The following is a 19,380-nucleotide window of genomic DNA, read 5'->3' as shown; positions in this document are numbered from 1 at the left end:
TACGAATCGAATCAGTGAATCGGAGCGCCAAAGTAACGTGATTTCAGCCGTTTGATTGGAGATCCGAATCACTAATTTGAAACAAAAGATTAATAAAGCTCAGAAGCTTCATGAAGCAGTGTTTTAAAATTGGCCCATAACTAGATACTGTTGAAAAGTAGTTATTTTGTTGTTGTTTTTTTGGTGCACAAAAAGTATTCTCTCGCTTTATAATATTAAGATTGAACCACTGAACTCACATGAACTGTTTCAAATATGTTTTCAGTACATTTATGGACCTTGAGAGTTTAAATGGCTTTGCTCTCAATAGAGGCCTCACTGAGCCATCGGATTTCATCAACAATATCTTAATTTGTGTTCCGAAGATGAATGAAGGTCTTGCAGGTGGAGAACGACATGAGGGAATAAATTACATTTTCTTTTTTCGGATGAACTAACCCTTTAATGTACTAAAACAGTGATATTAAAATATCAAATACAATTTAACCCTTTTTGATGATGCATACTAATATACAAGCAAGCAGATGAGCCCAGAATATGAACGCAACGTGAAAAAACTCTTAACGAGAAACCTTGTGTTGCATTAATATTCTATGTTCAATTGTTTGCCTGTACAAAGTATGCATAATCAACAAGGTGTATAATGAATTTGGTCTTTTAATATCACTGTCTCACTCTTACTACAAACCTGGTAAAAATGACTGGCGAGCAATGAAGGAAAGCCTTGTTTTGCCCGCCCTCGGGGCGTGACGTCACTGAAAACTATCATCCTGGAATGTTTTCATCAAAAACCTTAATTTCTTTTCGACTGAAGAAAGAAGGACATGAACATCTTGGATGACATGTGAGTAAAGGGTGAGTAAATTATCAGGAAATTTTTATTTGATTTTTTTTCACTGTTTTCTCATGTTCATGGTTTTCATTATGTCCCTTTTGTAATTTAATCTAATGGGAGAGAGCACAATAAGGGCCATCTGAGAGGCTGCTTATTTGTTCTTTGTCGATAAGAGTAAAAAGATCCAGTGAATTTGCCACCTGCTGTCCCGTGTCTGTCTCCACAACGCATGGCGCTGGGCATCTGCTTAATCCGCTCCGTGTTTTCCCGCTCACTACCAGTCCCCAGTATCACTCAGTCTGTGTCCGCGCTCAGGCGAGTGTGTGGAGATGACAGCGGGAATCCCACGGGATGGAAAACAAAATCACTATTAATTATTTGCAATCCAGAAGAGAGCTCGCTCTCACGCAGAGGAGCTACATCGCGCGCACAACATTAATGGGGCTTTCACACAGGACGCGGTATGCGCTGCGCTCGCAGCCGGGTTCAGCGCAGCCCTTCAGATATAAAATCGATTTGCGCTACGCTGGCCAGAGCAAAGTAGGCGGAATTTTCCAAACTTGTAGCGGGAGTTCTATACGTCTAGTCATTTGATTGTTGTTCCACCTTTGGGTCAGCAGCAAAGTATATGTCCCGTGCTAAGAAGTGAGCGATAGCAATAGCCCTGCTTATAAGAAGAAGAAAGAGAAGCAGCTCTTGACAGCGTCTGTCATGTCTCCATGACACAGCTTTTCTCCCGATGTATCTATACGACAAGCAAACTTGTATTGTATAGCTATGGAAATTTGCTTTCCGATTGTTTGGATGCCCCGTTGCTATCGGTCGCGCGGGTAATCGTCACAGAGCGCAGCGGCAAAAGTTGAACTATTTCGAACTTTGCCCGCGGCGTGCGAGCAAGCTGCGCTCTGCTGCGTGTGCGCTTTGGTCGACGCAGTAACATGGATGGATGAGAGAACTAAACATTTAAACGTTTGCTTACTGTTTAGGCCTGTGATATTTAGCTAATTTTATTTTTGATTTCGATTTTGGCTTCCATGGATCATCAGAAATAAGATATTTGTGGTACCGCATTTCGTCTAGCACAACTTCCTTCCCTCACAGCAGTGCGCATTCGTTCCTCCATAAACCCAGACTTAAATGCAGTCTTTACTGTTGCTATATTGCGGGGCATGTTTGATAATTATTATCAACGTTTTAAAACGTCGAAAGCACAATAATCCGCGCAAGAGACGCTGTTCCCCAAGGCTGAATTGTGTGCGCGCGCTCCAAAACGGATCGCATATGAATTACACATTGGGCTTCGGGTGCACGTCCAAACAATCAAATGCACACAAAAAATCTAAATACAGAAGAGAGATCGCCAAAAAAAAAAAAAAAAAAAAAAAAAACGTCCAAAAAACACAAAACGGGAATGGGAATCCCCCCCTTTTTTTCGTGGGATTGGGATGCGGGATATTTTTTGTGGGAGTGGGACGAGAGAGGTTTGAAAATCCATTCCAGTGTCACCCTATCACGCCAGCAGCCATTACGAAAATTAACCATGGTTTACAAACAAACAAAACTTTTTTTATTGCAGTTGTTCCATGGCAACGACAAATTAACCATAATTCTGCAAAAAAAAAAAAAAATCCATATAGTTTAACCATGGCATTTATGTGGTTACACAAAGGGTTATCAGTACGCCCAGAAATCATGGTTTTAATTAAACATGGTTCATTTTCGTAAGGGAGGTAAATCATCATGTGGAACTTTCAGCAGGCAGTCACACTTTAACTCATGTAAAGAATATTCCCATTATTCTTAGTTGATACCAGGGACGTGCATAGACATTTTGGGGGGCATGGGCTCAAGTGGAAAAAGGGCACTTCTCATAATTATTTATTTAAAAGAATAATAAAACGTTAAATATATTAAGACAACTCTGACTTCCTGACCAATTTATTTTAATTCCCTCACACTCATGCAATTGTTTCATACTCCACAGATGTCTACAAAATAATCAGTTCACACAGAGACCATGTTCTTTAGTATTCACTAGGTTTATCACAGCAAAGCAAAGGAAAGGAAACTATGCCACAGTGTGCATGTTTTCTACACTACTATTTTCAAGTAACTAGAGTATATATTTAGAATAAATGACTGCACCGAGGAGAGGGACATAGTTTCACTAATAATTTGTTTATTTTGCACAAATCAGTAAATTGTTTTAATTCTTTTGGTTATTGGAATACTTCTTTCATGTAGTGGACACTTTTAAGATTTTGGTCCATGGAAAGAAAACTTAACCCTAACCCTACACATTTAGATGGTGTTTGTTTGAAGCCTACTACCATCCATCTGTCTGCATCTGTAGATTTCTTCTAAATTAATCAAAACAAGCTAATCTGCACATTTAAACACATCAAGAGTGAAACGTTATAATTACATTATATATTATAACAAATGCCTGCAGAGGGCGCCAGAAGCCTGCTGATTTTTGTTGTTACACAGTGTGATCAAATCCACGATCAATTCCAACCACCATAATTAAAAATATATTATTAGTTAAATAATAATAATATTGAGATTTTTATAGAAATGCTACAGCCACTGTAATTTCTTCAGCAAGAATATATGGACATCAAACATGCAATGTATTATCCTGTGTAAGTGTAGATTTAAGAATAGCATTATGTAGTTCTGTATTATGATTTTTTAATAGAAATTTTAATAAATCGTGCATCCTTAGAAAACTGTCTAATAATGCGGTTCATGGATGCTCCTCTTCTGGTACAGATATCTTTACCATGGTTCAAAACGCAGCACATTAAAATAATTGAAATTATAATATGACATAAATTACATTAGTATCAAATCAGGCAGATGCGTTGCTGGTGGTCAAACTATTGACGCGGCGTTAAACGCATAAATAATCTCACCCATAAATAGTTTCACAATAGATTCACAAATTTCACATGTTTGTGAACATGCATAGGCTACCTGAAAGAAATGCACGGGGTTTGGATCCATCTAGGGCTTATTTCTTTTTCGCTTCTCATCGCCAGACAGCAGTTGTATTTTCCCGGGTATAGTTGTCACAAGTTTTCAGCCAGCAGCAAACATGAGGTGGGATGTGGCGCGCGCGCGTTCGGGAATGAATGGCGTGTCGCGGTGGGAGGGCTTCGGAACTCGACAAAGCATTTTTTTTATTATTATTATTCTGTAAATATATTTTTAACAGGGAAGATGTGCGTAAGCAGTAATATATATGCATTTATTTAAAAAAAGGGCCCCAGAAAAAAGGGCACTTTCTCTCGAGGAAGAAAAAGGGCAGGGGCTCAGCCCCTTTTGTCTATGTGTGCACGTGCCTGGTTGATACTAGTAATCTATAACAAAACATTTGTAATATAGTATATTATGATATACATTTTCTATATGAGATCATTATACAAATTACATATCAGTGGGGTTTCAGTAAAATACAAATTCAGGTTTTAGTTTTTCAAAGAAAGTGTTTGTTTTATTAGGCTACTCATATATTTTCTTCTCAGACAGGTTTGTTCAATAGTTTGCCAGGTCTTCTTAGGTAAATGGAAAATCAACCCAGTTTGTATGGAGAGGTTCTTGAGACACCAGCTGCTTTACCTGTTTGCTGCTCAACAGTGGCTTTTTGGTGCCAACTTAATACAATTAATTTGACAGTTTAAAGCGGAACTCAGTAAGATTTGTGAAGCTCCCCCTACAGGTTCCTTCAGTGAATCACACTGTCGTAAATACTCCAAGCGCAGCTCTGGACTACAACGCTCACCAGCGCAGTAGTTTTGCAAATACAGTACAAGAAATCTCGATGGAGGTGGGTAATTTTAGAAATTGTCTTATAAAGTCATAATATATACATTGTTTTTGAATTACCGTAAAGCATTTTGTCACTCTCGCGTTGAACGTGAACATGAGGCGAGATTGTGTCGGGTCGGTGCAGCTCAACTTGCAAGTGCTGTTTTCTGGAGTAGACGTGCCAGAGGGGGTTAGTGCACGCCTCAAACACACCACTACAAGTCAATTAACCATCGTAAGGACTTAGAAAACTATTTATGAAGGTAAAAAAGTTACTTAGTTCTGCTTTAATAAGCCTTAATCTGACTGAATTCCTCTGTGCTCTAACTCACTCACAAATCCTTTAACAGTTCAATACTCCATTTAGTTTTTGCAGAATATAAGTTGTTTTCATGACTTTAAAGGTGATAGAGAGGATTTTTTCGTCGACTGAGAATCCAAAGACTGTTACTGAGTTTTTGAAATGAGCGCATGCGTAAGAACAGCCCCCCTCCTTCACAGCTCATTTCAAAGGAACGTCTAACAAAACTCGTCCAAGAGTATTGGAACACGAGTGTTTACCACCGGCATTCGCTGTGTCGTGTTTTTTGGATTCATTATGTCGGACTCACCGCAGGTAACTCATAATCTGCAGTTGTTATTCCTGTCTCCTGACAAAAACATTGCATGCGGCGCCTGTGGAGTGTGGAAAGTTACTGGAGAGCGCAGCCGTGCACGTGTCTCACAAGGAACGTCATGGCAGTGATTGACAAGCCAGAGGGCCAATCCGCGCACGTCTCTCACAAGGAACGTCACGGCAGTGATTGACAAGCCAGAGGGCCAATCGATGATCGCGTAAACGATTGGCTGATGTTTTTAAGGCCCTACCTCGTTCACAGATGATGTATATTAATATTATTACTTTTAGTGCACTTAATAAATAGTCTTTTATCAGTTAGTAAAGACAGTTTCAAGTAATATTGCAAAAATGTATAAAACAAAACATCCTCTTTAGCACCTTTAAAATGTCTGTGCACGGCTCTGTGTGTGATTTGTTTTTGCATTCCACTTCACCTACAGGACGGTGAAGACATTACTCTGAATACGTTTAGTGTTCTTCACAGCCATCTTTTGGTGAACAGAGGAACTACTATCATTCACTTGTAGGCCTGTCTATTTGACTGACCAGATTTAAATATAGTGATCAAATATCAACAAAAAAACTGATAAAATTATCTCTGCAGAAGGCAAGCAGCTCAGAAAGGCTGTCAGCTCAGAACATGTCAGGTACACAACCTGGCCAGCAAGTTATTCCGAATGGGTCAGAGTACTGAAAAGACGAATCCAAAAACTCAAATGACCCAACAGGATATGGACGCTAAGAATATACATCCCAGACGAGCTTCGAATTTGAATAAAATCAATCAATAATCAAAAAAAAAAAAAAAATATATATATATATATATATATATATATATATATATATATATATATATATATATATATATATGTATGTATATTAAAACTAGGTGATGAGGGGAACCTTTTATCTTACATTTAGGGTAAAATGTCTTTCAGCATGGAGCAAAAGCAGTTTTACTGCTTAATTGTACTTTAATACTTTAATAGCTATTAAATGTATATTTAATATGCAATTTTTCATATATATATATATATATATATATATATATATAATATGAAAGTAATAAACTATGATTTTTAATCTATGAGTTAATCTAATCTATGAGTTTTACATATTAATGAAAGAACGAGACAGGTTACCACCAGATCAAAATAGCATTTACAGTCAAACCAAAATTTATTCAGACACCTTGAACATTTCATTCATTAATACAGTTTATTCACTATAGTTTAAAAAAATGGTAATACAATATGACAAGTTCTCAGATTTAAAGTCAGGAAAAAAAAATCTTAATTATGTCAGATAGCAATTAAACTGTGTCAGGTCCCAAATTTTTTATCAGTTTTACTGGTATTCCACTTTATTTTTTTATCACAGTTTACTTTATTTTGCTATTCTCACTTAAATGACACATACATTAAATGAAAGCTCTAGCGTAAGTTCTGCCAGGAAGACTCAATGTTATGTCACCAATTAGTTTAGAGCTAACCAATCATTATCTTGCACTTGGAGTATATAAGATTGCTGACACATGTTTGAGTCTGCAGATGCTGACGCAAACCTTCACCTAAACCCTCCACCCTCCCCACCACCACCACCACCAGGATGGTCCCTGTCCATACCTCCCAGGGGGGTCGGCTATGCCCATGCCTTCATCTTCAGGCAGGAAATGCAGAGTCCGCAACCCTTTAGGATCTGAGCTACGGATGGGGCCTACACCAAAGAACTTTCTTACAACATTTTGCTTGCTGATTGTTAATAAATATGGTTGTCACATTATCTTACCTTCCCGAGTCTTAGTGTCCTGCACCCACTAGTAAAAATATAAAAAAGTAAAATATAAAAAAAGGCCTGAATAATTTTTGTTTTGACTGTTCTGTAGTACAATAAATCATGATTAGGGTAAATTGGGAAAAATTATCTCTAATATAATGAGCAAATATAACAACTATAATCTGGTATTTTGTTGACGGTGATATTTGGAACAACCTACCTACACAAATCCTTTGTTTAGCGAACAATAAACCGGATTTTGATTCAAGTAAGCAATGATCATTATCTGTCGCCTCAAAGCTACAGTCTAGTCTTTTGCCCACACACGCTTGCGCGCCTCTTCCACCCTCTCCTCTGTAGCCACACCCTGCGCGCGCTGGTTACACCTGATTACTCAGGTAAACCGACTGGCTTGAGAGTTCCCGGACTTCCTCGTTCACTGGCGGCATGGATGTTACGCGCTGCTGCAGAGCGCTTTGAAGTGGAACTTCCTACAAACAGCGATTTCATAAAGCCATAAACAAACCAAGATGAATGAAAAGGACATTGAACACGGTGGAGTGACCGCGATGCCGAAAACAGATCTGGTAGGTCTGTCAGAAAGCTACAACAGAAGCACCTCTTGATTTTGTATCGTTACAAACACGCGTCAGATGTTTGCTGGTTATATTATGTTCTTAAAGACCTACTACATGCACTCAGTATCGTTTCGATTTAATGTTGGCTTTGAGCAGAACTGCAGGGAGTTTCTTCAAACAACATACCATGGGTTAAATCAAGACTGTGCACGTGTGATTGTCATGTGCTGCTTCTATCGTGTTATTATTGGTCACACTTGTAACTACAGTGTTCATGTTACAGTGCAATTTGTTGTAAAAAGAACAAGTATTTTATGGAAGTTATTTGTGTTTTGCTTTATATTAACTTTATACTTTATATTAACCCCCTAGTTTACACATATAGCTAGGTCAAATATGTATATATGTCTCCATATATATGTAAAGAGACATATAAGCTGTAAAATGTAGATGTAAAAAAGAAACGGTATAAATGGTTATTTCATAATTTTATGAGATTTCAGAGTATAATTTCCAGTTACTACGTCAGTATTAAATTCAAATCAATGTAATCAATCCATAAAAGAACAAATGCCACCATTACATATATTCAAATAAATGTAATCTTAGCAGTTTGAATTTTATAGTGTAGTTTTAATTATTGTCTTCATGTCCAGATGTATATATCTAAGAAAGTACATAGTAAGCCGTAATTTGCAGACAGATGCTTTTAGTGATTTACGGTCACCTTGGAGCAACATGAGGTTAATCTACTTTATCATTAAATTATAATTTCAATCAAAGTTGCATTAAAATTGTTAGTTAGAAGAAGACTGAGTGTTCTTAGTGAGCGTACCAAACAATGTAATGGGGAAACTAAACGCAAAGCCGACAAGTTATGATCTAAATAAGTGATGAGGCACTGTAAAGATAAACTGGTCTGTCTTGCTTTCCTGATGAAAGGGATGGGTGGGGATCTAATGATGAAATTACAAGAGGTGTTGGGGTAAAGTGAGCCATTTACCCTAGCTGTGTGATTGATTCTCATTCTGACTTTCCTTGAGCAAAAGCATTAGATAAGATAAAGTTGCACTCAGTATTTTATCTTCAATAAATCACATGATCAGTTTAATATACTAGCTTTATCTTGCTAACTTGTTGACAGTGTCACTGTAAGTCCAAGACCACTGTTGTACAGTAGCTATCATGCTTTTAGTGCATTAATTAAAAGCTATTTCTGTTATTGATTTTAGAGCTGGATTCCAGATTTGTTTAAAAAGAGAGTGTGCACAACATTTGTGGAGGACTCTTTCAGGTAAGATATCTGACTTGAGTATTCAGTATCTCTGTGTTTCTTCAGTATCTCTGATTCCTTCTGTAGGACTGATCCTTCGTCTGTTGTTTTGTAGCAATGGCGGTCTGTGTCAGTGTGGGTCCACGCGAGACACGCACCCCTCAGGAGCCTTGGGCGATAACTTCAGCACAGCCATCGTCAGTCACTGGGACAGCACACAGCACTCCTGCGAACAGCCCACGGATGCCTATGGAGAGCTGGAGTTCGCTGGGGCCGGCAAGAGACACAGCTATGTGAGTTCCTCTTCATTGTGGTTAAGCTGTTTGAGCTATAAATGTATAGATATTATCAGGACCGTAACCATGTATTGAACACTGGGGAGGGGGTGGGTGTATTTTTATTTAAATAAATTAAAGGATTAAAAGGGATTTAAGGGAATAAAGAAGAAATAAGAACACTAAAAGATGTTCTAGGTCTAATTATAGTCTTTAGATGTGAAGTAGTCCATTTAAACTCTTTGCAAATAATATTTTATTTAAAAATTTGCACACATTCACTCTTGTTTGTCTAATATGTAAAAAAAAAAAATGTAAAAAATGTCTCGTCACATTCAGTTATGAATGACATCATTTAAATGATAGCGTATTTTAAATTCAAAATGGAGAAAATTCATAAAAAAGTTGAGTAGTTTGTATCGCTGTATGTTAGTGTGTGGTGTTAAAGGGATAGATCACCCAAAAATGAAAATTCTGTCATCGTTTACTCACCCTCAAGTTGTTCCAAACCTGTATAACCTCTTTTTTCTGCTGAACACAAATGAAGATATTTTGAAGGAAGTTTGTAACCAGGCCACTTTGGGGCACCATTGACTTCAATAGTAGGAAAAAAACTACAATGGAAGTCAATGGTGCCCCAAAACTGTTCAGATTAACACATTCATCAAAATATCTTCCTTTGTGTTCATAAGAACAAAGAAAATTAAACAGATTTTGAACAACTCAAGGGTGAGTAATTGATGATAAAATTTTCATTTTTGGGTGAATTATCCACTTGGAAAAAAATTTGAACAAAAACAAAACAAAAAAAAATCTTTCACTTAATATTAAAATGGTTTGTTCATTTTAATTTTTGTTTAGAATAATTAAAATTAAATAATATTTTATGATGGAACGTTTGGGTGTCTGAGAAGGGTAAAATAATAAATTCTTTACATAAAAAGCATTGTAAAAGAAGCAAAAATAATTATGGTAAAAAGTGTACAGTTTTAATTTGACCCTCATAAAACAAAATTCCTGTTTTGATCACACTCCCCTTTAGAATTTGTTTTCACTTTTTGTGTGGAATAATTAATATTAAATAATTAAAAACATTATATTTTCTGAGACGAGGGTAAAATAAAATCCTTATATAAAAAGCATTTTAAAAACATAAAAATAAAAATAATCATGGTAAGTAGTGTACAATTTTAATTTAGCCTTCATATAACACAAAATCTTTAATAAAAAATCAACCCCTGGCACATAAAAAATGCCAAAACAACCATGCCACAAATTAGTAGTTTGTTTTTGTTTTCACATTTGATTGCTGTTTTGTTCTAATGCCCCTTCTCTTTATAATTATTGAAGTTGCTCACGTTTTTACTTTTTGTTCAAAATAAATGATATTAAATAATTAAATATTTGATATTTATTTTAGAATATTTTTGTCTGTGGCAAGGACAAAAAAAAAACTTACAAACAAACAAAAAAGCTTTTGAAAAGCACCAACAATAATTTTCAAGTGTACAGTTTTAGGGGTCATTTACACAACACCGTTTTCAACTAAAAACATAAAACTTTTTATGCAGTTTGGCCATTCATTTACATGACCACAGTATTTTGGGGGCCTGAAAATGCAAACTTTTGAAAACAAGTTTCAAAGTGCAGGTTTTTGAAAACGATACCGTCATTGTCTCCATGTGAACTACAAAAGAGCAAATTTGTGAAAATGGTAACATCATGCACATGCGTATTACATGTTCAGTCTATAGTTGCGTAGTGTTTCTTTACAAAGTGACATCGCCAACTACTGGCCTGGCAGCGTAATACAGCGTTTTTTGTCGTTTTTGAGAATCCTTGTAAACATGGATCGTTTTGATAATGGTGTCATCTGTATGTAAAAAAGCAAAGGGAAAAACTTTTCCATTTTTAGTACATCTTTGTCATGGAAACGTACCCTAAATTTGGTCTTCATATTACAAAAAAGGCTTTAATAGCAATCACTCCCTGGGACATAAAAATTGCCCATAGTTGAAGAAACAGTCATATTTAACAAATCAGTGCCTTGTTTTTCTAACTTATAGTTGCTTTTCACCTTTGATTCCTGTTTTGATCTCACTCCCCTTCTCTTTATCCCAGTTTTTGCGTCTGTCCAGCACCACAGATCCTTCCAAGGTCTTCAATATCATGAGAGAACGCTGGAAACTGGCACATCCCAACCTGGTGGTGTCAGTGTTTGGTGGTGAGAAGAAGTCAGAGGTCAAGACCTGGGTGCGAGAGGTGCTGAGACAGGGGCTGGTTAAAGCTGCACAGAGCACAGGTATCTTCTTCTCTCCACACACATCTCATTTCCATGCTATACAAAGGTTTCCATTAAGTTACTTTCACAAATGTGTTAAAGTTGTAATATCTGAGTAAAACTTTTGATTTATTGCCAGGCTGTAAATTTTCAGCATAATTGCCCTCTTATTTGTGAAAAGGTTTGCTAGGTTATGCCATGCGACTCTTTGTTTGTAAATGTCATACCTGAAACAATCAATGAGAAACAGAAGTGCATGACCACAGTGACTTGATCAAACTTCAGCTGTCATTGTGCCTTCTATTGTGAACTGTCAGGATGCGAGCAGTATGAATATGAATCATATATTCATTTTTAGACTAACTGCAAGTCATCAGAGGCCCAGTTACCAGGACACAAAATCATGCAGGACTAATTATTTCATCAGCCTGGTTTATGTCAGGAAAGTTGCCCAGCAAGTTCTTCTCTGTGTGTATATAGCCAATTTTTTTTTTACATTTCTCTAAATAAAATAATGCACAATGCAATTTAAAATGATAGTTCACCTAAAAATCAAACTTTTGTCATCATTTACTCACACTTAAGTTGTTCCAAACCTGTATGAATTTCTTTCTTCTGTTGAACACAAAAGAAGATATTTTAAAGAATGTTGGCAACCTGACAGCTGACAGTAGCCATTGACTTCCATAGTATTTTTTTCCTACTATGGAGGTCAGTGGCTACCATCAACTGTCTGGTTACCAAAAAAAGTTAATTTTGGATGTTGCTTATGTATAGGAGCATGGATCATAAGCGGGGGGTTGAGGGAAGGCCTCGGCAGGTGTATAGGAGAAGCTGTGAGAGATTATGCCACCGCAACGTCTTCTGTCACTCTCAGTAAAGTGGTTCTCATTGGCATCGCTCCCTGGGGCCTGGTAGAAAATCGCCAACAGCTCGTCAACTCTGAGGTAACACAACTTAAAAATATAGTCCTGGTCAGAATCATTGCCACCCTTGGTAAACTTGTAAAAAGAAGCCTGTGAAAATAAATCTGCATTGTTAATCCTTTAGATGTTTTTTTTTTTTTTTTTTTTTTTTAAATCACAAAAACTGAACCTTTCATTGAAGTAAAACAATTGATAATGTGTGGAAAATCTCATTGTGAAATGTTTTCTCCAATACACAATAGCCAAAATTATAGGCACCCTTTTTATTCAATACTTTTTTGCAACCTCGTTTTGCCAAGACAACCGCTCTAAATCTTGTCCTACAATACCTGCTGAGGTTGAAGAAGTCTGTCAGGTTTTGATTTTTTTTTTTTCTCCAATCCATGATGTCATGTATGTCAACAAGATGTCCAAGACCAGAAAAATAGGCCCACAACATTAAAGATCTAGCAGTATATTTAATCATACAAATGAGGAACCTTTTATCCCTCTGTGCACCAAACCCATTTCATGGGTTCACTGCCAAAAAGCTCTTTTAGAAAACGGTCCTGTTTGAAGTTCCAGTAGTGTCTGACAACTGAATATGCTGGAGTTTGTTTCTGGATGAGAGCAAAGGATTTTTCTTGCAAAAAGTATTTTTCCTTTTCAAACAACTTGTAGTGACTTATATTTTTTCCTGACCACATGACTTAACTAATTTCTGCAATTCTCCAGCTATGATCCTTGGAAAGTCTTTGGTCACTGAAACTATCCTCGTCACTGTGTGTTAAGACAGACAAGCATCCTCTTCCAGGCAGATTCATACTGTAACAACATCTGTTTATTGGAACTTATTAAAGGGAAAGTTCACCCAAAAATTATCCCATAATTTACTCGCCCCATATGACTTTCTTCTTTTTAGCCAAACATAATCGAAGTTATGTTAAAAAATATCCTGGTTCTTCCAAGCTTTATAATGGGAGTGAATGATACCCTAGAATTTGAAGCCTAAAAAGCACATCCATCCATCATAACAGTAATCCAGGGGGTTAATAAATGCCTTCTGAAGTGAAGCAATGCTTTTTTTATAAGAAAAAATATCCATATTTATAAGTTCATAAACTATAATCACTAGCTTTAATGGCCATATCTGAGTCTAGTTCTGGCAGAAGAGTAATGTGTAAAGAGAGTAAAAAGTAACTAATGCTCTGCTGCATTGTAACGCGCACACACACACAAACATTCAGTAGTGCAGAAATGTATTGTCGACACTATGATTTATCGATAAAATGGCTAGAAACTGAAAAGTTCGAGCATATATTTCTTATTAACTGAAACCCACAGCAGTTTCATGACTGAACTAGATATTCTTTAGTTTTACCCATTGTGATGGACGATTTATAGAATTTGTGCTTCCTCTCATTTATACTCCTCATGCCTCTACAATTTCAGGTAACCCTGGTGACTAGAAATTTCTAGGTGTACCAATTTCTAGGTGTACCAATAATTGTAGCCAATATGTATTAGAGAAAAACAAACATTTATTTCATAATGTGATTTCTTTCCCCACATTCATTAGTTTTACTTCAATGAAAGGTTAGATTTTTGTGAAATTTTTGAAAGATCAAAAGGATAAACACTACATTTGATCATATTTACCAATAAATCTGACCAGGACTGTACTGACAATGGTGCAAAACGAGCATACTACTATAAATATACTACTATATACTGTAGTAATAAATACTACTAGTTTTTATTTTAGTTTAAAATATATATTTCCAAAAATGAATTCAGCACTATTGGAACATTGCTGAAAGTCAAGAACCAAAACTAAATGTTAAATAAAATATGTAAAAGTAAACAATTTTTATCAATGAATTATCAATTGTAAAATGTGTTTAATATATTTTATGAGTTTAATTTATATTCTAGAAATTTGAGTATTTTTTATTTTTTTTATTATTAGCAGTATGTTTAAATTATTTTACAAGTTGTGGTTGATATCTCCTTCCCTTCTGTGTCTGTTCATTCATTACACTGCAGATGGAAGTCAGTAGGCCGCTTGGACATTTTATGCATACCAAAAAAAAGCATACTGTTCAGAGTCTACATGCTGTGTACTGCATAAATGGATATAAAAAGATAAACTAGCACTGCACATTGCATTTGCATATGGTTTACAGTCTTTCAGAACAACGTCTCTCTGTTTCTTTTAGGGAAGTTTCCCCGCAAAGTATTTTGCCAAAAACGCAGCACGCAACTCTTGCTCTCTGGACAATAGCTACAAGGCTTTCCTTCTGGTGGATGATGGGACCATAGGGCGTAAAGGTGGTGAGGTCGGCTTCAGAGCCCGTCTGGAAGATTACATTTCACGTCAACGCACAGGTATAAAATAAAATCCTGCTTTCAGGGCATTTTACGTGTTTAAATGGCACTCGGGTCCCCTTAGGAATGGCCTATAAACTTGATGTTCATGATAGAATGTTACTGTTGTAGAGATTAATTTACATTGCTTGGTTTCATTGCAGTTGTTTCATTGAACAGGAGTGCAAGATGTTAACTAGCAAATCCTTTGTTTGAACAAGGGAGGTTTAGATTTTTGGCCACCTAATGGCCATTTTGGGTATTGCAAGAGAAGACAAATCTTTAAAGAGTTGGCTTACCTAAAAATTAAATTTGTCACTAAGTACTCACCCTCGTGTCGTTCCAAACCCGTAAGACCTTTGTTCATCTTCAGAACACAAATTAAGATATTTTTGATGAAATCTGACCGTTTTTTTTTTTATCTTCCATAGAAGGCAACGAAATTACCACATTCAAGGTCCAGAAAAGTAGTAAAGACATCATTAAAATAGTCGACGTGTCTACAGTGGTTCAACCTTAATGTTATGAAGCGACGAGAATACTTTTTGTGCATTAAAACAAAACAAAAATAACGACTTTATTTAACAATTTCCTCTCTACCCTGTCTTTCTCATACACAGTTTACATTGCAAGACACATTGCAGAGCTTCCATGTTCTACGTCAGAACTTTCGATTTTGGGTGAACTAAACCTTTAAAGGATTAGTTCACTTTTAAATGAAAATTACCCCAAGGTTTTCTCACCCTCAAGCCATCCTAGGTGTATATGACTTTCTTCTTTCTGATGAACACAATCGGAGATATATTAGTAAATAGCTTTATAATGGCAGTGATCAAGACCAACAAGTATGAGCTGAATAAAGTGCCTCCATCCACATCCATCCATCATAAACGTACTCCTCACAGTTTTAGGGGGTTAATAAAGGCCTACTGAAGCAAAGCAATGCGTTTGTGTAAAAAAAAAAAAATCCATATTTAACATGTTATGAAGTAAAATATCTAGCTTCCACTAGATCGCCTTCCGTATTCAACTTAGGAAGAAAGTGCAATGTTTCTCGCAGTTCAAAAAGCTTACACTACGTCCTACGCCTTCCCTGTTCAACTTATGGAGAAGGGAATAGCTTAACCGACGCAATGCCAGTTACTTTTTTTCGTAACTTGAATACAGAAGGTGGTCTGGTGGAAGCTAGATATTTTACCTCATAACTTGTTAAATATGGATTTTTTTTTTTTACACAAACGTATCGCTTCGCCTCAGAATGTTTTGATGGGTGGATGTGGATGGAGACACATATCTCTGATTGTGTTCATCAGAAAGAAGTCATATACACCTAGGATGGCTTGAGGGTGAATAATTTTCATTTGAAAGTGAACTAATTCTTTAAGTATTAAAGGCTAATTGGCTGATCATTCAGGAAGTGTCCTTAGAAGGTCATGTGATCATTCATTTTGACACAGTATGACATTAGTAAGAGTTCAGTGATTCAGAGAGCTGAAATATTAATGATTATCAATGAATATGTTATATTAAGATCCGTGTAATAAAAGCAACGAGGACTTTATACTTGTATGCACTTATTGAAATACATCATCTCATGTGCAGACAGTGCAAGCATTGACATTCCTGTTCTGAATATGCTGATATCTGGAGAAGCATCAATGCTGGAGGTGAGCAGATTCCGGTTTAATTACATGCAAAACGTCCTCAGTCCCATCTCTTAATTCTCTCTTATGATGTTTCTTCATTTCAGGCATTGGATATCTCTCTGAAGAATTCAATGCCCTGGTTGGTCCTGGCTGGTTCGGGGGGGCTTGCTAATCTAGTGTGCGACATCGTGGAGAACGTGCAGTCTGCACCGATGACCTCAACTGGAGGAGCAGAGAAGGAGGAAGGGACTCACAACATGGAACTTAGAGAACGATTGGCAGAGAAAGTAATGAAATACTTTCCTTCAGAGCAAGAGATGGACAAACTTGTTGACAAGGTAAATGTCACACTCTTTACTCGATCATATAACATCAAAGTACTAAAAAAAAATTTTTTTCTATGCTGATATTTTTTTTTTTTCTTTTTTTTTTTTTCTTGTTTCTTGGCTGGTACCTGAAAGGTTTTAAGTGTCTACCAAAACAAAGACCTCATCTCCATTTATGACGCGGAACAGGAAGGAGCAGATGATTTTGACACTGTGATGCTAAAAGTGCTTGTTCAAGGTAAACTGTACAGTGTTTCTACACCTCTTCAGCTTCTACCCCTTTGGTCTACAGCGGACCTATGGCGTGTATAATATTTGTTAAATCTTTTTCTGTATATAATTTTTGCTGTTTGTGTGTGTTAGCGAGTAAAAAACATGTTACGGGTGCTACTAATCCCTATGCTGATGAGTTGAGGCTTGCTGTAACATGGAACAGAGTGGACATTGCCAAGAGTGAACTCTTCAATGGAAACATCGACTGGAAGGTAGAGGATTGTGGGAAATATGAATTATCTTTTAAACTTGGCAAGTTGTCAAGTGTTCATGTACATTAAACAGTACAGCATGGTACTAAAAAAGCCAAGGTCATGGGTTTGATTCCCAGGGAATTAACTTATTAAATGTATACCTTATGTTGCTTTGGATAAATTGTCTGATAAATGCATAAATGTAAATGGCAAAATTTGAAATATCTAAAGGAGGGATACCATTTTTGATAACACTTCAGTTTAGGGTCCAATTCTCACTAATAACTAGTTGCTTATTAGCATGCATATTACTAGGATATTGGCTGTTTATTAGTACTTCTAAAGCACTTATTAATGCCTTATTCTGCATAATCATATTCTACATCCCTTAAACCTACCCAATACCTAAACTTAATAACTACCTTACTAACTATTTATAAGCAGGAATTAGTAGTTTGAGGCAAAAGTCATAGTTAAAGGGTTAGTTCACCCAAAAATGAAAATTCTGTCTTTAATTACTCACCCTCATGTCGTTCCACACCCGTAAGACCTTCATTCATCTTCTGAACACTAATTAAGATATTTTCGATGAAATCCGATGGCTCGTGAGGCCTGCATTGAGAGCAAGTTAACTTAGGTTTTCAAACACCCAGAAAGGTGCTATAAACATATTTAAAACGGTTCATGTGACTACAATGGTTCAACTTTAAAGGTGCTAAAGAGGATGTTTTGTTTTATACATTTTTGCAATATTACTTGAAACTGTCTTTACTAACTGATAAGTAAGATATTTATTAGGTGCACTGAAAGTAATAATATTAATATACATCATCTGTGCACGAGGTAGGGCCTTAAAAACATCAGCCAATCGTTTACGCGATCATCGCGTAAACGATGGGCCCTCTGGCTTGTCAATCACTGCCGTGACGTTCCTTGTGAGAGACGAGCGCGGCTGCGCGCTCCAGTAACTTTCCACACTCTACAGGCGCTGCATGCAATGTTTTTGTCAGGAGACAGGAATAACAACTGCAGATTATGAGTTACCTGCGCTGAGTCTGACATAATGAATCCAAAAAACACGACACAGGGAATGCCGGTGGTAAACACTCGTGTTCTAATACTCGTGCACGAATTTTGGGAGGCGTTCCTCAGTAACAGTCTTTGGATTTTCATTCGACGAAAAAATCCTCTCTATCACCTTTAATGTTAACCATTGAAATTTCGAAACGCTTATGATGCAAAGAAGCCTCGTTTCTTTGGCAGTTTGATACACGCTCTGAACCACTGATTCAAAACAAAAGATTCGTAAAGCTTCAAAGCTTCATGAAGCAGTGTTTTGAAATCGCCCATGACTAGATTTTGTTGAATAAAGTCGTTATTTTGTTTTTGTTTTTTTGGCACACAAAAATTATTAAAATTATTATTTCGTCACTTCATAATATTAAGTTTGAATCACTGTAGTCACATGAACTGTTTTAAATGTGTCTTTAGTAGCCACAAAGTTGGGAGCATGAAATTGTTCAAAATGTCTTGGTATGCTGAAGCATTAAGAGTTCCTTTCACTGGAACTAAGGGTTCAAGCCCAACCCCTGAAAAATAACCCCATGCCATAATCCCCCTCCACCAAACTTTACACTTGGCACAATGCAGTCAGGCAAGTTCCGTTCTCCTGGCAACCGCCAAACCCAGACTCATTCATCGGATTGCCAGACAGAGAACCGTGATTCGTCACTCCAGAGAACACGTCTCCACTGCTCTAGAGTGCAGTGGCGGTGTGCTTTACACCACTGCATCTGATGCTTTCCATTGCACTTGGTGATGTGAGGCTTGGATGCAGCTGCTCGGCCATGGAAACCCATTCCATGAAGCTTTCTGCACACTGTTCTTGAGCTAATCTGAAGGTTCAATGATTTGGAGGGGTGTCCCAATACTTTTGGCAATATAATGTATCTTAATTTGTCTTCCGAAGATGAAAAGTCTTACTGGTGTGGAACGACATGAGGGTGAGTAATTAATGAGAGAATTTTAATTTTTGGGTGAACTAACCCTTTAATAGTTAGTTATTAGACCCTAATCTAAAGTACAACCACATTTTTATACACACTACTGTTCAAATTCAAAAGTTTGGGGTCAGTGAGTTTATTTTTTTAAAGAAAGAAATGTGTTAATTTGAATAAAATTACAGTACAGTCATTTAGTACAGCTGTTTTCAACCGTCA

At 36.7% G+C, this 19,380-nt stretch overlaps 1 protein-coding gene and 1 long non-coding RNA gene across 2 annotated transcripts in view; both read left to right on the top strand.

Moving 5' to 3' along the window:
* Positions 1-813: 813 nt before the first annotated feature.
* LOC125255192 lies at positions 814-7,049 on the top strand. Its single transcript, XR_007181845.1, has 2 exons — positions 814-855; positions 6,818-7,049. It is a non-coding gene; the product is annotated as an uncharacterized LOC125255192 (long non-coding RNA).
* A 373-nt stretch (positions 7,050-7,422) lies between these two features.
* Positions 7,423-19,380, top strand: part of LOC125255191 (transient receptor potential cation channel subfamily M member 4-like) — a 32,894-nt gene continuing 20,936 nt past the window's right edge. Inside the window, exons 1-10 of the mRNA XM_048170227.1 lie at positions 7,423-7,630; positions 8,854-8,915; positions 9,010-9,187; positions 11,291-11,471; positions 12,228-12,397; positions 14,575-14,743; positions 16,325-16,389; positions 16,473-16,706; positions 16,830-16,932; positions 17,058-17,179. Of these exons, the coding sequence (XP_048026184.1) occupies positions 7,574-7,630; positions 8,854-8,915; positions 9,010-9,187; positions 11,291-11,471; positions 12,228-12,397; positions 14,575-14,743; positions 16,325-16,389; positions 16,473-16,706; positions 16,830-16,932; positions 17,058-17,179 (1,341 nt within the window). The 5' untranslated portion in view covers positions 7,423-7,573. The remainder of the gene's footprint in view (positions 7,631-8,853; positions 8,916-9,009; positions 9,188-11,290; positions 11,472-12,227; positions 12,398-14,574; positions 14,744-16,324; positions 16,390-16,472; positions 16,707-16,829; positions 16,933-17,057; positions 17,180-19,380) is intronic.

Source organism: Megalobrama amblycephala, linkage group LG20 (genome assembly GCF_018812025.1).
Source record: "Megalobrama amblycephala isolate DHTTF-2021 linkage group LG20, ASM1881202v1, whole genome shotgun sequence".
NCBI lineage: Eukaryota > Metazoa > Chordata > Actinopteri > Cypriniformes > Xenocyprididae > Megalobrama > Megalobrama amblycephala.
The sequence above is the reverse complement of the archived record's forward strand: the minus strand, read 5'-3'. Positions and strand labels throughout refer to the sequence as shown.